Source organism: Moschus berezovskii, chromosome 17 (genome assembly GCF_049115385.1).
Source record: "Moschus berezovskii isolate FMDL1 chromosome 17, NW_MosBer_1.0, whole genome shotgun sequence".
Taxonomy (NCBI): domain Eukaryota; kingdom Metazoa; phylum Chordata; class Mammalia; order Artiodactyla; family Moschidae; genus Moschus; species Moschus berezovskii.
In genome coordinates this window covers 41,739,712-41,757,243 of record NC_142476.1, presented here as the reverse complement: position 1 = coordinate 41,757,243, position 17,532 = coordinate 41,739,712, and the positions used below count along the sequence as shown (strand labels likewise).

The 17,532-nt window shown below is 62.8% G+C and overlaps 1 protein-coding gene across 1 annotated transcript in view; it reads right to left on the bottom strand.

Moving 5' to 3' along the window:
* The window catches only part of PLCH2 (phospholipase C eta 2), a 65,421-nt gene that overhangs the window by 22,966 nt on the left and 24,923 nt on the right, over positions 1 to 17,532 (bottom strand). The window contains exon 3 of the mRNA XM_055419376.2: positions 1,082 to 1,228. Within this exon, the coding sequence (XP_055275351.2) occupies positions 1,082 to 1,228 (147 nt within the window). The remainder of the gene's footprint in view (positions 1 to 1,081; positions 1,229 to 17,532) is intronic.

Here is a 17,532-nt window from a genome sequence, read left to right as displayed (position 1 = left end):
GTGGCTCACATGTCCTTGGTGAGGAAGCAGGGGTTCGGAGCCCCCAGATTAGGGGATGCTGACAGTCAGGAAACAGCTGCCTCCCACCCCATTCCTCTCTCCCAGGGACCCCTCCAAGGCCAGAGTCAGCTGGTCTCCCCCATCCTAAGCCTTGACCTACCACCCCCTCCCCAGAGGGGCCACCATGACCCTGTCCACCTCTCCCCTCTATTTGCCATCTGGTGTCCTTCTCGTCACTCAGCATGACATGAAGTTATCCTACCATCAGGTGGTGTCACGACCTCACACCCAAAGACCAGAGTCACATGGGCTAAGTTCCCACAGCAAGCCCAGCGCCAGAACAGCGCCTCCCGATGGAGTGTAGAGGCTCCTGCCTGCACGGCTCACGGTGACTCCACCTCCCTGGGGCCCACAGAACAGTCCCAGCCCCTTCCTCCAAGATGCCCTCCCAGGGGGCTCAACGGTGTGTCTCTCCTGGGCCCTGTGGTGGCAGCAGCTCCTGTAGCAACCACTGGGCTCAGGGCCTGCCCTGGCACATCTGCTTCTCTCCAGCTGCCAGAGCCAGAAGAGGGGCAGCAAAATCCCCTCTGTCACCTGCAAGGGCTCACGTGTCCCTCCCTGACTCCCAGGACCCCCAGCAAGGTCCCTGCGCAAATCCTCACAGCTCATTACCCTCCTGACCCATCCAGACAGCCCTGCAGCCTCCATGCCCCTGCCAGCTGCTCACGCCCCAGGTTGCCTGGGCCAGCACTGGGCACCAGGTCCTGTCCTCAGGGTGCCCAGGGGGCCAGACTAAAGGTCCTTTTGCCTCTTAGCCCCTCCCAGCACCCAGCGCAGGACTGGGCATGGGTGCCACCCAGTCTCCACGGAGTCCCAGAGGATCTGCTGGGTGGACAGCAGGCCGGGGCCCTCCCTCCCCCACTGCATCCAGAGGCCACCGCAGCTCTCCAAGGCCAGCTGAGGCCGTGTTCCAGGCCTGGGGACTTTCAGGGCTCAGGGACTTGCTGCCCCTCCCACTGTCCAGTGGCTGCTCTGGGAGGGTCTCCTGCCCCCACCCCTGCCCCAGGACTGCCCCACTCACTCTTGGCCTTCTCATTCTTGCGTGAGGGCCGCCAGCGGATGCAGGAGCGATGCTCGTCCAGGAAGTAGAAGCGGACCAGGCCCTTGGAGCTGCCCCGGAGCTTCACCATCTGCGTCCCCGCCTGCATGGCACTCATACATCGCTCCACTGGAGGCCCACCGAGCCACCACACAGACAGATTGACACAGAGACAGATGGAGCACGGTGAGTGCTGCGGCAGCCCCCTGCTCACCGCAGCCTCAGGTGCATCCCCAAGTGCTCATGGGGTGCAGAGACTAACCCCCACCCATCAGGGCACCAAACTCAGACTCCTCTAGGGCTGCCTGTGACGCCAGGTGTTGGCCCAGGTCACAGATCCAATCTGGGACCCTGCTCAGTAGCCAGAGTCCACACAGAGTTCGGACCAGCTCTGCCCAGCCAGGCTCCATGAGGCCAAGGGTGCACCCAAGGGCACAAGTCCTGGAAGGTGCTGAGCCTCACCTTCCTCACAGGGCCTAACTGCTTCCCCACCCGCTTCCTCCTCCATCCATTCAGCCTCCTGTCTGCAGCCTGCACCTCTCCCATGTCCGAGGGGAGGGGATACTGGCCAGGACAGTGGCCCCCAGGGCTGAAGAGGTAGCAGGCTCCTGAAGTCCCAGGGATAGGACCATCCTGGCCCCCCTTGGGCCCTTCACAGCTGCTTACAGAAGGCCCAGGACCAGGAGGTGCCCTCTGGGGAAGCACCAAGTCATTAACCCACGAGGTCCCCTGATGAGGGACCCTCAGGTGGTGTGGAGGCCTGTGGCAGTGCCAGCCCCAAGGGATCAAGCAGTGGGAACTTCTCAGAGGAAGCCAACCTCTGTTCTTGAGCTGCAGGCATGGTGGGCTGCAGGGGGGGTGGGGGCACACGGTGGGGACAGGTACACAGGGCAGTGGGCTCTGCTGAGAGGTGGAGGTGAGGGGACGGCGTGGCCATGGGGACATGGTAGCAGGTAGAGGAAGGAAGCTGGGGGTGAGGACAGGGACGGTCCAGGGGCCTAGAACAACTGGGCCAGGCCCCACTCCCCCAGTTGGACAGAGACCCGGTGGAATGGACCACCCTGGATGGGGCCCTCCACAGGCCAGCCCCACTGGGACAGACTCTACTGTCCCATCCCCCCCAGTCTCACTGAAGTCAAGGGCACCAACTCTGTCGGCCTCTCAGGGCCGACATGTCTGACCCCAGCATGCTGGCCTCGCCCCACTGGAGCTGAAGGTGCCACTGACCCCAAAGTACCAGGGACCCCATCAGAGAGTGTCCAGCCAGCACATCCACCAGGGCCATGCCCTCGGCCCCTCCTTGCCCCTGACTCCCCCACCCCTTCCTTCCCCACTGCCCACCTGGGGTTCAGCCTCCAGACCCCGAGATGGGGGGGTCAGAGAGGCAGACCAGGGGATGCTGTCAGAGCCCCAAGACCCTCAGAGGGAAACCGAGCGGTCAGGAGGTTACAGGTTTGCATGGGGGGTGGTGGGAGCTCCCAGGCTTTTCACACCCAGAGGAACAGCCCCACCCTCCTGATTCCAGTGACCCTGGGGCTGGGCGGGGCCCTGGCAGGGAGGAGCAGACCAGTCCCCGCCCCAGACGACCAACCAGACAGGCCAGCCCCCTTACCTAGTGGGCCAAGCTGCCACTGCGGGGACACAGCCACGCTCCCGCCGACCCAGAGGAGGGCCTCCGCCAGGCAGGCCACAGTTCCCTTGGTCCGGCTGGGGGTAAGCGGCCAGGGGACGGACATGCCCCGATGATGGCCGGGGTGGGCTCACGGAAGCCAGGGAGGGCCAGAGCCCCCCACCCTACCTAGGCAGTGGGTCAGGTGGTGGCGGGCAGCCCCGGGGCTCCACGGGGCCCCCTTCTCTCCTCGGCTCCCTCTTTCCCTCTTCGCTGGCCTCTAGCTCCCCCGCAGGGCTGCTCCCAGGCACCTCTGGCATTGGCCTGACTGTCACCTGCTGTCTCTGATGGCCCCTGTGCCAGTCCGCCCCCCTTCCAGGGCCACGGAGGGGTCCTGGGAGAAGCAGCAACCCAGAGTCTGGAGGTGGAAGAGCCGCAGCGCCGCTGCCCGCCCTGCCCACCCTCTGCCCAATCCCCTGCGCTAATCCAAGCCTGGATCTGGCCCAGCTGGCCAGAGGATTTAGGCCAAGGGAACTCCCAGCTGGGGACCGGCAGGGACTGGCAGTGTTGTCCGAGGCCCCAAGTCACCAGCCCCTACAACCGGCTGAGTAGGGACAGGCAGGACAGATGGGTGGCCTCCCTGGGGACCCGGAGAACACAGCTGTGAGGCCTGGGGTGATGATCCTCACGGGACCACCCACTGAAGCACACTCTCAGGCCCCCCAGAGGCAGTGTCCCCCCACTTCCCATGCGGGAGGGCTTGCCCCGGAGGCTGGGGTGGCCAGGGTCAGCTGCCTGGCTCATGACCGACCTGTCCTGAGGGAAGAGGGCTGGGCCCAGGAAGGACCAGCCTCTGCCTGCTGACCAGACACAAGGCCTAGTCAAGGCCAGCCAGCTCAGGCCCAGACAAGGGCGGCTCGGGGCAACCAGGCCCAGAAGGAGCCGACTGCTCTGTGGGCAGCTCTGGGGCAGCAGGAGAGGTGGAGCAGGCGGCACACCCTCCTCTCATGAGCCAGGGACCATCGGGGGTCTGGGGCTCCCGGGGCAGGCCAGTTTGGCAGACAATGGGGCACAGGCCGGAGGTCAGAACCCCACTGAGTCACTGCAGCTGACCTCGGGGAGGACTTCACGTTCCTCCTGCCTCTGTCCCATTAGCCCCAGGCACCCTGCGCCCCCGCCTAGGCCCGCAGGGATAGCAACAGTGCTGGGCCGGCACCCTTGAGTCCTCATTGCCATAAACCCCACGGCTCCTGGGCAGTGCGTCAGCCTTCCCTCCCCAGCACAGACAGTCAGGGCCAGGCCTGGGCCACAGAGACGGGGACAGAGGGCACCGGAAACCAGGCAGCCTGGGACACTCGCTGGGGTCCTCATTGGCTCAATGGGGAGCCTCACTGGCCCCAGTCTTGGGGTGCCCTCCCCTTCCACCCCTTCCAAGGCTCCCCACTCAGGTCACGCCCTTGAGCTCTCAGCTGATCAAGGGTCTCCTACCACCACCTGGGGGCCTTGGGTCCCTGTCTTCCTGGGCAGGGCCTCTGGGAGAGGGCACAACTCCCGCATCCCAGACTCCCTGAATCTTCATGGCTGCCCCGGACCATAATCCTGCACTGACCAGGCAGATGAGGTCGGGCTAATCCAGCCTCACTCTGGGCTCTGAAGCCAGGGCTCCTCTACCGCCCAGGGGACCCACACCACCCCTGATGCTCCATGAGACAGGTGGGCACAGGACTGCAGCCACTGTGCAAAGCCAGGAATGCCCCAAGGCTGTAGGACACGGAGGGGAGCCTCCACCCAGGAGCGCAGCATCACCCCCATGGTGCACCTGAGCGCACAAGGTGCAAAAGCTGTGCCCCAGTTAATTGCCAAGCTGGGCTGGAGCCATGACAGGCCCCAAGCCCAAGAGGCTCAGTCCACCAAACCAGGAGGCCTGGGTCCCCTGCTTCTCACCTCCCGCAAGGGCACAAGGCTGGCAACACCATCTGGGACTCCACGTCCACACAGTCGCCTGAGCCAGTCCCACCCTTCACTCCCTGAGTCACACTTGGGGCCCAGGACCTGAGAAACCCCCTCCACTGTTTGGAGTCCACTGTCCTGTGACCCCGGGGACTCTTTCAAGGCTCCTCATCCACCTTGCAGCTACTGACACGACCGTGTGTATTCACCTCTGCAATCCCCACCTCCTGGGCAGGGAAGTCCAGGCCTGTCCTGCTCTGCCCCTGCACTGGCTGGGACTTGGCACTCGAGTGTGGATGGGCACAGGGCCCAGGCCACCAAGCCAGCTCCAGGAGGTGACATGGCGCCTGCAACTGGCCCGGCTGTCCAACCTTCTAAGGCTCAGCCTCCTGAGGCAGCACCACCACCTCCAGCTGCAGCCCTGGGGAACCTTGGCCAGAGGCCACAGCAGACAGGGGGACAGGGCACCTCCTGAGGCCGGGAGACAGCACAGTGCCCTTGATCCCACAACAACCCCTGGAGGAGAGGCCCCAGGGGCCCGCCCCACCTCAGTTGCTGCCCCACAGCAGGACTGCTGGCCGGGACGCCTGGCTGCGGCACCCACCAGGAAGTGGAGGCCTCAGGAGCCTCACTTGTCCTCTGCCTTTGTTCCCCCGGCTGTCAGAAGGCGGCCCCCAGCCCTTCGCTCCTTCCTTCCCCAAGCCCTGAAGAGGACGGCGGCCAGGAGACACGGGCGGCTGCTGCTCCAAGAAGGGAGTGCCCTCGCGGTCCAGTCAGAAGTTGGGCGGCTCTGGCTTAATTTTGTTTTTACAGCCAAGATTGATCTTGTCCTAACACGGCAGCCAGCACCTCCACCACCCTCTTGGGAAGACTGGAAAATCAATTTAATCTTCCAACAAAACCCACAAATTACACCCACAGTCTTCCTGGCGCGAGCGCACACACACACGCGCGCGCATGCACACGGACCCTTCCGGCACCCAGGTTCTCCATGTGGGACACCTGCCTTGTCCGCTCGCCTTTCGGGGGCAAACCTGTATCTCCCCTCCTGCTTGCCTGCCTCCAGCCCCTCCCTCCTCTGAGGCTTCTGTGCTTTCTTGAAGAACCTTTGAACAGCCCATTCCTGCGACCACTCTGCTCAGAGTGGTCAGCGACAGAGGGACACACGGGCCCAAGGCTGCACTGGCCCTGCCCCCACTGCAGGCCCCCACTGGGTCCTCAGCCCTCCACCCTCTCCCCACACTGCATGGTGGGCCCAGTTCAGCATGCAGTGGGCGCTCAGACAGTGCTCGGCTGGAGAAGGGGAAGGAGGACAGGGCCAGTATGCCGGGCTCCAGCGCCCACGGGGCCTCAGCCCCTGGCCAGCGCCTCCAGGAGGGAGGGATGGGCCCACTCACATATGGCGGAGATTATTTAAACGTCTAGAAGCAGCGCATCCCCCCGCACGTCTGGGAGCCTCCTCCCCAACTATTTTTATTTTACCAGGCAGTGTGAGCTGGCGCCTTCAAGTCCACCCTCCCAGGCGAGACCTCGGGGAAGCTATGCTGAGGGCCTGGGGGTACAGAGCCCAGGCTGGCCTGAGGGGTCCACACCAGGCAGTGGAGTTGAAAGGTCACTTCACCAGGTCAGCAAGGCCTGGGCCTGGCCCCCGACAGTCCTGGGGTAGGGCTGAGGGCTGGTGGCGGGGGCAGCTGCCGGGGAGGGAGACACTGTCACCAGGCCGTGCCCTTTTCCTCCCGCAGGGCCCCTCCCACAGGCAGGCAGCTCCATCCTCCAGCAGAAAGAGGAGCCTTTGGTGGGCGGGGGCCTGGTCCTGGTGTCTCACCCAGCTGGGCAGCGAGGAGGGTCGGAGGGGGCAGGGGGTGAGTGGCCAGGCTCTGCTCTGCCATCTTGGGCTGTTTCTGACTACCCACCCTCTGCTGGCCTATGCACTGGATCTCAGGAAGCTGGGAATCCAGAGTGTCCTAGAGGATGGGGACAGACTGACGGCCAGTCTTGATCCATCCAGCAGGCCAGTTGGGCTGAGCTTGTCCCTTCCACCTGCCCAGAGACCCTTGGTGCTCCTGCTCGGGGTGGGGACAGCAGCAGCCTCCCCACCACCCTGCTCCCTCTGCAGCTGGTGGCCCAAGTTCCTGCCAGGATCAGTCCCAGGAGGGCCCACGGGAATTTCTGTCCACCGACCAACAGAGAGATGGAGCTGAAGCACTCACGGGGGTCAAAGCTGTCCACAGCTGTCCCACAACCTCCTGTGGCAGTGGATACGGTGGACAGGACACTTTCTGGGGCAGGGGGTGTCCAGTGCCCTGCACCTGCCCCCTGGAGAAGCCCCTTCCCACACAGTGTGTGCCCACACTGTCCTGGAGCCGTCTGAGCACCACAGGGGCCGGGGGTTTCCAACATTCAGCCTCCCTCTGCCCACGCAGCAGAGCCAGGGTCACCTCGCACCAGCCAGGGACAGTGCCAGCCTCAGGTCCCCTGCCCGGTTATAGTGGCACTCATCGCATTCTACAGATTTCAGGAGAGGACTGCTAGCAGAGTTCATGACCTCCAGCCCTCAAAGGCGCCCCAGTGCCCGTGTTCTGGGTGCTCCCGAGTCCCCTCATGGCATCACTAGTCAAGGCTGGACGCCATGTTGGCCAGCATGCATCAGGATGGGCCCTGGGGAGCCACCGGGAACTGCTGGAGGGGGAGAGAGCAGCTCACAGCAGCACTGGAGGGGGGCACTTTCCTGAAAAGTCACCAGATGGAACCTGGTCTGACTGGGGGGAGGAGAGGAAACTCCTGCTAGGCTGGGGAGGGGCGGCTCCAAGGGAGAGGTCCTTGTGTACTGGCGAGCCAGTCCTGCCCCCACCCCATACACACCCAGGCCTCGTGGGGAGGCCGCACAGCAGCTGGTGGGGCTGGATGGCCACCAGGCAGAGTGGGCACAGAGCCACGAAGGAGCCAAGAAACAGAGGATGCCCGGGCCCATCCCCCAGCCCAGCCACGCTTCCCAGCCAGGGCACCGGCCACCTCCAGGTGGCTTCCTCGAGAGCCCTGGGGCCTGGGCACCGAGAAGATGCCCCAGGATCGGGCGGGCCCCCAGAGTCTGACTTCCTGAAGCTGCCCAACCTCCCCACCGGGAGCTGACCCAACAGCCCACTCCTGCCTCCCACCCTGGGGGCCCGGTGGACCCCATACTCATACCACTCGCTGACCGAGGAGGACACTGATCCTGGCCCACTGGCAGGTCCACCACTGGGCCCTGACCTCCAGGAGGAGTTTCGGAAGGAAACAGAGCTTGGCTGAGGCAGGCCAAGGCCTGGGCCAGGCTGGGTCCTGTTCAATGTGAAATAGAGACCACCCTGAGTCAGCTGGAAGCCTGTCTGTGGGTCCTTGGATCTGAGCAGGCTGAGGAAACCCCCCGGGACTTGGTGGGGGGTGACTTCCTCATGGCTCAGACACTTCCTGGGCCACCATGCCTGTGTTCCCCACCCTTGGGACACAGAGCTAGGGGGGTCCAGGGACCCTGATGCAATGGGAGCAGGTGGACTCAGAGCAGCTCACCTCCCCCCTTGGCTGACCAGCCAGTGCACGAGGCACCACCTTGGGCCCCTCCGCGCAGACTGCCCAGCGTGGGTGGAAACCTCAGCCCACTTCCTCTCCCCACACTTCCCAGGAGTGAGGAAGCAGCCTGTCCTGGGGAGGGAGCCCGCTGTCCCACCTGGAGGCCCACGCCCACCAGCCTGCCCCACACAGGAAGGCCGTCCAGCCGGGGGGAGCCCACATAGCGGAGCAGAAAGTGAAGTCCCGGGTAGAAACAGACGTTTCTGATTACTCATCCCCCTCCTCAACGCCCCTCCCACCACAGCCCTCAGTGAGCGTGGAGCCAGCCTGGGCTCGGCACAGGAGGGACCTCGAGCCCCTCAACCACCCGCCCCCACCCCAGGAGAGGAGCACTTCCCGGAGGGGGCCAGGCCACTGACTTTCCAGGAGCCCCAAACCACTGCCATCCGCTCATTAGCCATGCAGATGGAAGCTGGACCCAAGACTCCAGCCATCTGCTCCATCCTTGGCTGCACGTTTGAGGCTGTTCTCTCCCCGGGAGGGATCCCAGCAGAGAAGGGCCATGCTGCGTGTCCCCTACTTGAGCTGGTTGAGCCCTCTGCCCAGAGGATGGGGCACGGAGGGTGGGTTCTCAGTGGGTCCTGCTGCTGACAGCCCACTCCCCTCCCAGGACCAGGCTCTTCCCTCACTGGTGGCAGACTCTGGCTGTGTCGGGGCTACCTCGACCTTGAGGCCTTGGGGCCACATGGCAGTAGCCACGTCCACACGGTCTGCAGGTGAGCACCCTGCACCCAGAGGCTCTGATGGATGCTGGGCCAGGCCAGAGCTCCCCACAGGTCAGACTGGCAGGAACACGCTGGGTCAGAACCTCCCCAGGGACCACCCACCCATGGGAGCCCTGCCCTGCACTGGGAGCTATGATCAGGGAGTGGGTGCTCCCAGGGTGGCATGAGCACACAGCCAGGCCGGGAACTGTACCACCATTCCATCTGTACCACCAGTCACACTGTTCTCCATTCATAAAAGGTAACTTAGCTGGGGAGGGGAGGGGCAGGAGAGGGGACAGGCAATCCTGGAGTAGCCACACAGGCCAGGCACCCTCTTCTCAAGGCCACCCTATGAGGGCAATCCCATGCTGTCCTTCTCTTCCACGAGAGGCTCAGAGAGGGCCAGTGCCTTGCTTGAGGTCACACAGCTCATCAGAGGCACCACCAGGGACCCATGTTCAGTCTGCTGGCAATAAAGTCCCTGACTTCTACACAGGCTCTCCAAGGCTCCCCCCGCAGCCCTCCCTCATGCTCATGCCAATCAGAGGGCAGAACAAACTGGGTCTAGAACAACCGGATCCAGACAAGTCACCAGAAGGCTGCTCCTGCTGTCCTTGGAATCCCAGCCCTTAACTTAGAATCCCAGTTCTTGTGTTGTCTGGCCAGAGTCACTCCTGCTGCAGCCGTGGGGCTGGCCCCCTTCCCTCCGTGCCTCTCCCACCCCTGGTCCAGACTAAGTGCTATACTGGGGACACACAGAGACCCTCTTTGGAGAAGTTCTTTCCATCACATCCCTGCAGGATAGACCCCGACACCCAGCACTTGGCCCCTCTACACTCAAGCTCCTTGTGCCAGGCAGCTCCGGGCAGCCTCAGAGGACTCCTGCCACCCCTGCTGACCTGTGCTGTCTGCCCGGGGTAGTGCCCAGGCCCCCAGATCAACACAGCATGACAGATTTGAGCAGGAAATCGCCCACATAGGTGCCAGAGTTCAGCGACATGGGCAGGTGCCTCTGGCAGAGGCTACCGTTTCCCTGTCCATGGTGCTGACAGAGGCTTGGGGCTGCCTCCACCACCCTGGATGGGGGCAGGGGTGAACAGGCTCAGCCCCAGGGTCCTTCAGGTCAGGACACCCCAGATTTGCCCCCCTACCAAGGCTGCTGCCCACTGGGGGCAGGCTGGCAGCTGGGGACTGTGTTGGTTCTGCTGGGCACCTCTTCCCACTGCCCATGGGAGTGGGATGCCAGCACAAATAGGGACAACGTGGGCCAAGGGGCAAGCAGAGGGAGGGATGTACGGGTGTTGATGTGAATAGGGTCGCCCCAGAGATCTTCGATCAGAGTGGGGGGTGGTTGGGAGTCAAGCATTGCCCACGTGAGGTCAGAGGGTCACCAATGGGCATCTCAGCACCCGGTCCTTGGCTCCCCACGGAGCTGACCGCAGCCTTTCTCCAGCCCCTCCCGACCCCTTACCTTGGTCCAGGCTGAGCCCGCTGGGGTCCCCAGGTGCTTCCATGGTCTACAGGCACCACTCCCACCGCTACTGAAACAGCTTGAGGGGTCCCCAGGCAGCGTGCTGGCCCCGTGAGTCAGAACCTTGTGCTCTTGCGCGCCCATGCCCGATCAACGATCAACCAAGCTGAGTGCTGCCAGAACTGCCGCTGCTGCCGGGACCGCCCCTCCCGCAGGAGCCCCGCCTGCCTTAACCCTTCACTGCCACTGCCACAGCCAGGCTGGGAACCACAGAGGGTGGGACAGAGCACCCCGGGCAGGGGTGGGGGTGGGTGTTGGCGTGAGGGAGGCACTTCTCCAGCAGAGGCTCTGGGCACCACCCCTGGCTGTCCCTGACCTCACTCCCATCCTCCAGGCCAGCCCTCCTACCAGAAGGGGCAGCTGCATGCAACTCCCCCAGGAGCCAAATGTGGTCCCAGCTGGCATCCCCCACATCACTGCACAGCCCCCTCCCAGGCAGGTGGGCTGGATCCAGGACAAGTCACCCCACCCCACAAGGGGCCTCCATGAAGGTTCAGCACTTCAGGGGTGACATTTCACTGGTTGTCCTGGTGGGGGTTGTGCAGGATGACAACAGTGGGGGTCCATGAGCCCCTGGTGACAGCCCCATCTCTTAGCAGCCAAATCCCTCCTGTCCCCTCCCCTGCCTATTGAAGTCTGTGGGGTCTGGGAGGTGGTGGGGCTGTGGGGTACCAGAGAATAGTCCCCTAGCATGCTGCCTGGGGCAGGCCCTGCCAGGAGCCAAGCACGGGCACAGTCTCAGGAGGACAAGTGTGGAGCAGTGCCCCCACCTCAGCCCCGACCCCCAGCAAAGCCTGCCTCTCCGGCAGCACTCCAGTTTGACTTGCTGTAGCACCATCGCAGGGAAACAACACTTCCCAGATCAACACAAGGGGTTTCTCTCCCTCGGGTGCTGCTTTGAAAGCTGCTGCTTCTGCCCGAAGCCCTGTCTGGCAGGGCTGACCCACAGCCCAGGGGCATCCTGGGGAGGTTTACAGGGATGAGGGAGCCTGGCCTGGGGTCAGGCAGGCAAAGGGCCTGAGCAGGAGGACTGGGGGTTCCTCGGGGCTCTCTGAGCCACTGCCTCCCCAGGGGCTGATGGCTTCCTGCCAGGCAAGGCCCCCAAGTACGGATGGGGAATGGAGCCACATGGACTGTCGCCACCAACTGGACCCTACCCAGGGAGGGCCCAGGGTCACCTGCCTAGCCCCCTGAGAGGGCAGGGAGCAAAGCGGGGAGAGGCAGTCCAGCAGCCACACCTGGGCTTGGTAAGTCCAGTCCCCACTGGGGATGGGCCAGCAGCCTCAAACTCTCAGAAGGGGAGAAACTGGGGCAGGAAAGGGGGAACAAGGGAGAGGAGATGACAGTCTAAACCAAAGGCAGACCTGAGATGGAGAACGCGCCAGGTGGGGGATGGGTGGGGCAGGGGTGTCAGGGAACCACAGGGCTCTGGGGGAGGGGTTCCGGAAAGCCCAGCACGTCTCCCTGGAGTGGACCAAAGGCCCCTTAGCCCTCCCCTGCGGAGCAGCCGGATGAAACTCAAGTTCAGGTTCTAATGAATAATCCATCGGTGTCGCCAGCCCCGCCCACTGAGCTCAGCCCAGCGAGATGATTTCCGCTACTGGGGCCTGCGATTAAAGGCGGTGATTAAAAGCTGCCTGCTGCACATGTTAATTTGCTTAAGATTCTGATCTCCTAAATCTCCTTTCTGGGCATTTAAGCAAAATTCTGCCTTTGGGAGCATGTGATGTGGCCTGGCTAGTGTGGGTGGGGATGCACGTGGAAGAAGGGCCACCAGCCCCCAGTTCAGGAGTTTGATTTCCTTCTTGTTTGAAGAAGCAAACAGGAGGACAGTCAGGAGATGGGGAGTGGGCACAGGGCCACTGCCTGAGCCTGGGGTGGGTGGCTTGTACCCTTGAGCTCAATTCTGTCCTCCAGGCTGGGTGCACTGCTCTCTCCCCTGCCCCCCTCCAATGTGTGACACTCCTGCTTTGGGATCAGGCCCGGCTGCCTCAACCTGCTTTGGGTTGACTGGGGAACCAAGGGCCTTGCTCAGGCCTGGGGTTACAAGGAAGAAGGGGCTTCCCAAGCCCTGGGGACAGAGCCCAGACCTGGACGCCCAGAGCTGGGCGGTGCATTTGGCCCCGCAGGTCAGAACAGTTGAGGAGGACCAAGCTCAGCACTGTGACCTCTCTGCCCCACTCTTGGGGGCGGGGTCGTGTCCCAGCTCTAAAACCCTGTGTCCAGCAGGGGCTAGTCTGAGGCTGGATCTGGCTGTCAGCTCAGGCTGGGTCCAAACTTCGGTTCCCAAGCACTGCCGGGAGAGCCAGGAGACTGTGCCCTAAGACACTGGTGCCAGCCTGCGCCTTGGACCCAGAGTCCTTGGTTTCCAGGCAGGCCTGCAAGTTGGGCATACCTCACGTGTCACCTTGGTTTCCCTACCCGAACTGGAAACACTGCACATGTGCCCCCAGGAACAGGCTCTGGACGAGGGCAGCCACTCACTACCAGCTCCTGATAGCCAGGGCCACCTCAGGACCCTGCTGAGCCCATCCTCCCCGCCTCAGGCTCCCTGACCAGACCTGAGCTGGCCCTGATCCCCCCACGACACGCACCATGGGTCACCTCCTGCTCGGTGTCGTGTGTGTATACTGCCATCACCCCTGACCCTACAGTGTCTCCACCTAGCTCTGTCTCTGCTGGGCGTGGGAGGCTCTAAAGACTTGACAGAGACTCGGAGAGGGGCGGGGCCACCCAGGGTCTCAGAGGGCAGAACCTGGTCCCCAGCTCCCACGGCCCACCAGTGCCCTTCCACAACCTGAAACCCACCTCCCACTTAAGAGTTTCACGGTTAACTTAAGGGAGAGGGCACAGCCCCTGTCCTGTGGTCCTGCCAGAAGAGGTCCTACACCTCTGATCCCCCAGAATGCATCAGGCAGCCCTGTCCCTGAGCAAGGTTGGAGACCTGGGCCATGACCAGGGCCTATGTGAACGCACATGTGTGTGCCCGGGATGGTGGGCACCCCTGTGCACAGCCTGTGGCAGCCTCTACCTGACCCTCCGGCCTCAGCTTCCCCATCTGTAACTGAGGAAGTTCCAGCAGTTCTGAGGGGGTGGCCAGCGTGGAGCCACAGCTGAGGCCACGGATGAAGGTCTAGAGGGCAGGGAGAAGCAGTGGGCACCAGGTGGGGTCGCAGCTGCAACCAGGTCATCTTGTGCCATAGGTCCAAGTGCAACACCCCTCGTGGAGGCCACTGTGAGAAGAGCCCAGCCCTGAGCCAGGGGCCACCATGGGGCGAGCCCAGCCCCTCTTGGGGGCCACCGTGGGAGGAGCCCAGCCCTGAGCAGTGCCTGGGCCGCAGGACAGCTGGGCAGCCAGGGCTGCAGCGGCCACGGAGCTGGACAGCCCTCAGGAGCAGACAGCCTTGAGGAATCGCCTTCCCACTGGTGGAGTGAGAAACCCTCAGAAACCTTCACGGGGCACCTCAAGGTTCCGGCTTCCGACTCCTACATGAACCTCCAGGGAGATGTGCCCCAGGACCCTCTGCAGGACACCAGGGTGCGGCCACAGCCCGGTTGCCTGTGAGGCTCTGCTGAGGGCCCACGGGCACCAGGGAACCAGCGCACAGCAGAGAGGGTCCCTGATTCTGCTTCTCCAAGGCTGCTTCAGAATGTCCCAGTTAGCAGGGCCCTCAAGGCACCAGGTCCAACCTCTCTTCTTTTCCACAAGGAAAACCAAGCAGAGGGGTCTCGCCCAGGGTTCACAGCCAGGCAGAGGCAGAGCAGAGACCAGGACCCAGGCCCTGACCCAGGCAGCACCCCTTCCAGATGGGTCATCCCAACAGTCACACTGGTCCCTGCTGCCGCCTCCAGTGTGGGCACCGTGGCCCAGCGCGCACACGCATGTCTTAATCACCTCTGCAAGGAGTCGAGCGCTTGTTTAAAGATGGAAAGGCGGCCCCTTGGGCAACAAGGCGGTACTGACAGCCCCGCCGCTGGGAGTGACACACAGCCCAGCAGCGGCACCGGGGAAGTTTTATTAATTATTCAACAATGAAGCCAATTTAGTGTCGCTTTCTTGGCTGGTTTGAGAGTTCTGTAAACGTTACGGCTTCTGTTAAGGGACTGAGAAGCCTGGGAGGCCTTCATGGGTGACCTGATGCACCCCACCATCTTAGATACGCACTCAACACACCAGTTCGGGCTGAGCAACATCCTACCTTGGGAAGTAGCTAGGGAGGCAGAGGCAAGTGACACACGGAGGCCAGGCAGGGGTCAGCCCCTCTGTCTGGGGCCCAAGATAGCCCCCTATGAAGATTTCCTGCTCCCTCAGGCCCTGATCCCCTCGTGGGATCACCCCTGTGATGAGCTGAGCCCAGGGCTTGGGCCTGAGGTTGCGGTCACAGAGGAGTACTTGGCCTGGCTAGAGAGGCCTGAACAAGGGCAATCAGCCTGACCAAGCTGCCTGGAGTGGCCACAGCTGCCCAGAGTGACCACAGGCCATGGGAGGAGATGGGGGCAGCGTGTGAGGTAGCAGTGAGGTATGCGGCCAGCTCAGGCCAAGCTCCAGAGAGCATCTGGGAAGATGACTGAGAAAGTGGGACCCAAGGAACCAGGTACTGAACAGAATCGTGGGGTACAGGGTGAACATCCCAGGAGACCCCGATGTAGATGTCCTGGGTGGGAAGGGTGCTGCTCTGGGCCTGGCAACCCCGTCAGCCCCCTACAAGGGCATGAACCTGCCTTTTGGGGCTCCAAGCCCGGCGGAGCCAGGCGACCCTTCGAAAGAAATATCATCGCTCTATCTCCAGGCAGGAGAGGGACAGAGTCACACACAGCAAGGAGGGGCTGGGTTTGAGGTTGGTGGATTCAGGGGGCAACAGGGGAGGTGGAGTCCCACTGACCAGGGAGGTTCCCGTCGCCACAGCCTGCTCAAGGGTCACTGGGCAGGATGGAGGCCAAGGCCCCAATATGGCCAGATCCCTAGGACCTCAGGTCAACCCGTGGGAGGAGGCAGGAAAAACAGACTGGCAGAAAGAGGAGGACACAGACGGGGGAGGAAGGAGGGGTTCCCGGAAGGCTCTGCCTGCATGGCCAAGGCTACACCCTCACGGGGAGGCCCCCAGCTGCCCAGGGGCCCGGTCCCCACTTGGGCAGGGGCTCTGCAGCCTTGACACACATCCACTCACCCTTCCCCTGGGACAGCCTTGTGCCCAGATCACCAGAGGGGTCTGGTGAGGTCACTGGGTCAGAGCCCAGCCCCAGGCTTCCGCGGACCCCCAGACACAGCCCGCGGGAATAGCACTGCCCTCACTGCCCGGCGCTGCCGCCCTGCACCAACCTGACCTAGATTCTGCGCCCTCATGCAGAGCTGGGCAGAGCCATGGCTGCCTGGCACCAAGACAGTGGACTGGTTTCCAGGCTAAATGTGGCCGCAGAGCCGCCGGCCCAGCCCACCCAAGGCAACCCCAACACCCCAGAAGCAGCCTACCATTGACCTCGTAGCAGACTGGGCCAGCCCCCAGGACCTGGGCGTCCCCTTCAGCTTCGCCAGGCTATGCACCATCTTGGCACCCGTGTGCCCCTGGGCACGGGGGCGGAAAGCCACTTGGCCACTTGCATCAACTAAAACTACACACATCTTTGAAATTAGAAGCACGTGCATGCCAAGCCCAGCCTTTGGCCACTAGGCCCACAAGCCTTGGACATCCTCCTGGGCCAGAGAGGCACAGGTGGCACGCATCCCCATGCTCCGGCCACATTCGGCCACCCGTGTCCCTGGGCTGTCCTTCCTCGCCCTTCCCCTGACCTGTTCCACTGACACACACTGCACCTGTTCCAGTGCCAAACAGACCCACTGTCCCTCCACACCCCTACCCCACACTGGAGTTAGTGGGGCCCTAATCATTACCCTCCTAATCATGACCCTCACCCCAGCCAACAGCCAATGTTTATTAAGCACCTGCTATGTGCCAGGCATTGTGCTTGGGACTGGGGAGGGAGTGATGAGTGAAGTGAAAGCAGCCCACACCCTCAGGGAGCTTGCAGTTCAGGGAAGGTGGAGTGGCCAGCAGTCCCAGGTCCTTTGGGGAGCCCTGGGTTGGGTATGCAGAGTAGGGGACCCCTGGAGCCTAGCAACTTTTGCAAACCCTGGGAGAGGACAGGTCACTGCACTATGCAGGGGGCGCCCTGACAGGGGTGGGGAGCCACTCCTCAGGCTGGGCCCAGACCAGGCAGAGAGGGGGCTGAGGGCACAAGGCCAGAACAGAAGCAGAGATTTCAGCTGAACCACGTTCACCACGGTGAGATGAGTTCTGGGCCCAGGACCCAGCTCAGGGCACAGAGGAGCCAGAGGGGGGTGAGTGGTGGGGGGTTAGTGGACCCCTCCTTGGCCATCAGCTCCCACCCCGCTCCCGCCAAGGACGAACAGACAGTCCTGTCACTGGCGCTGGCCTGAAACCGTCCTCTAAACGCTGCCTGCCCCGGTCTTCCCGGAGGTGCAATTTCATGTACAAATTATTTCTAAATTTACTCCATTGCTATATCCAGACGGCCACTTGCTGGGCGTTCATTGGTAGGATGGAAACCATTTAAAAATCTTGGGCACTAGCACATGCGTCTCCAAGCACAAAACTGAATAAGCGAATTAGAAAGGGTTTACGATAAGGGTGGAGTCTGTCCTGATGACTTGTAGAGGGAAGGTGAGGCCACTGGGACATGGCCAGGAGGGAAGGGCTCATGGTTTAGCCCCAGGGGCTCCAGGCACATGGAGAGCGCCCTGCAAACTTGCAGCACCCGCCAGATTCCCAGTTTTCCCGCAGCACATGCTGAACTTGGTCCAGACACAGACCACAAGGGGCCTTCAGGACTGACCCTTTACAAAGAGAAGCCAGGTCCCTACAAAGCCATGGTCAGCGTGTGGGCAAGGACACCCTGTGTGTCACCAAATCCTGACCACTGGCCAAGGGCCACCCCAGTCACTGGAAAGGGGGCCCCAGAGCAAGGAGTTAGCCATTAGCACAATGACACTCCAGACAATCTGCTTTCCACC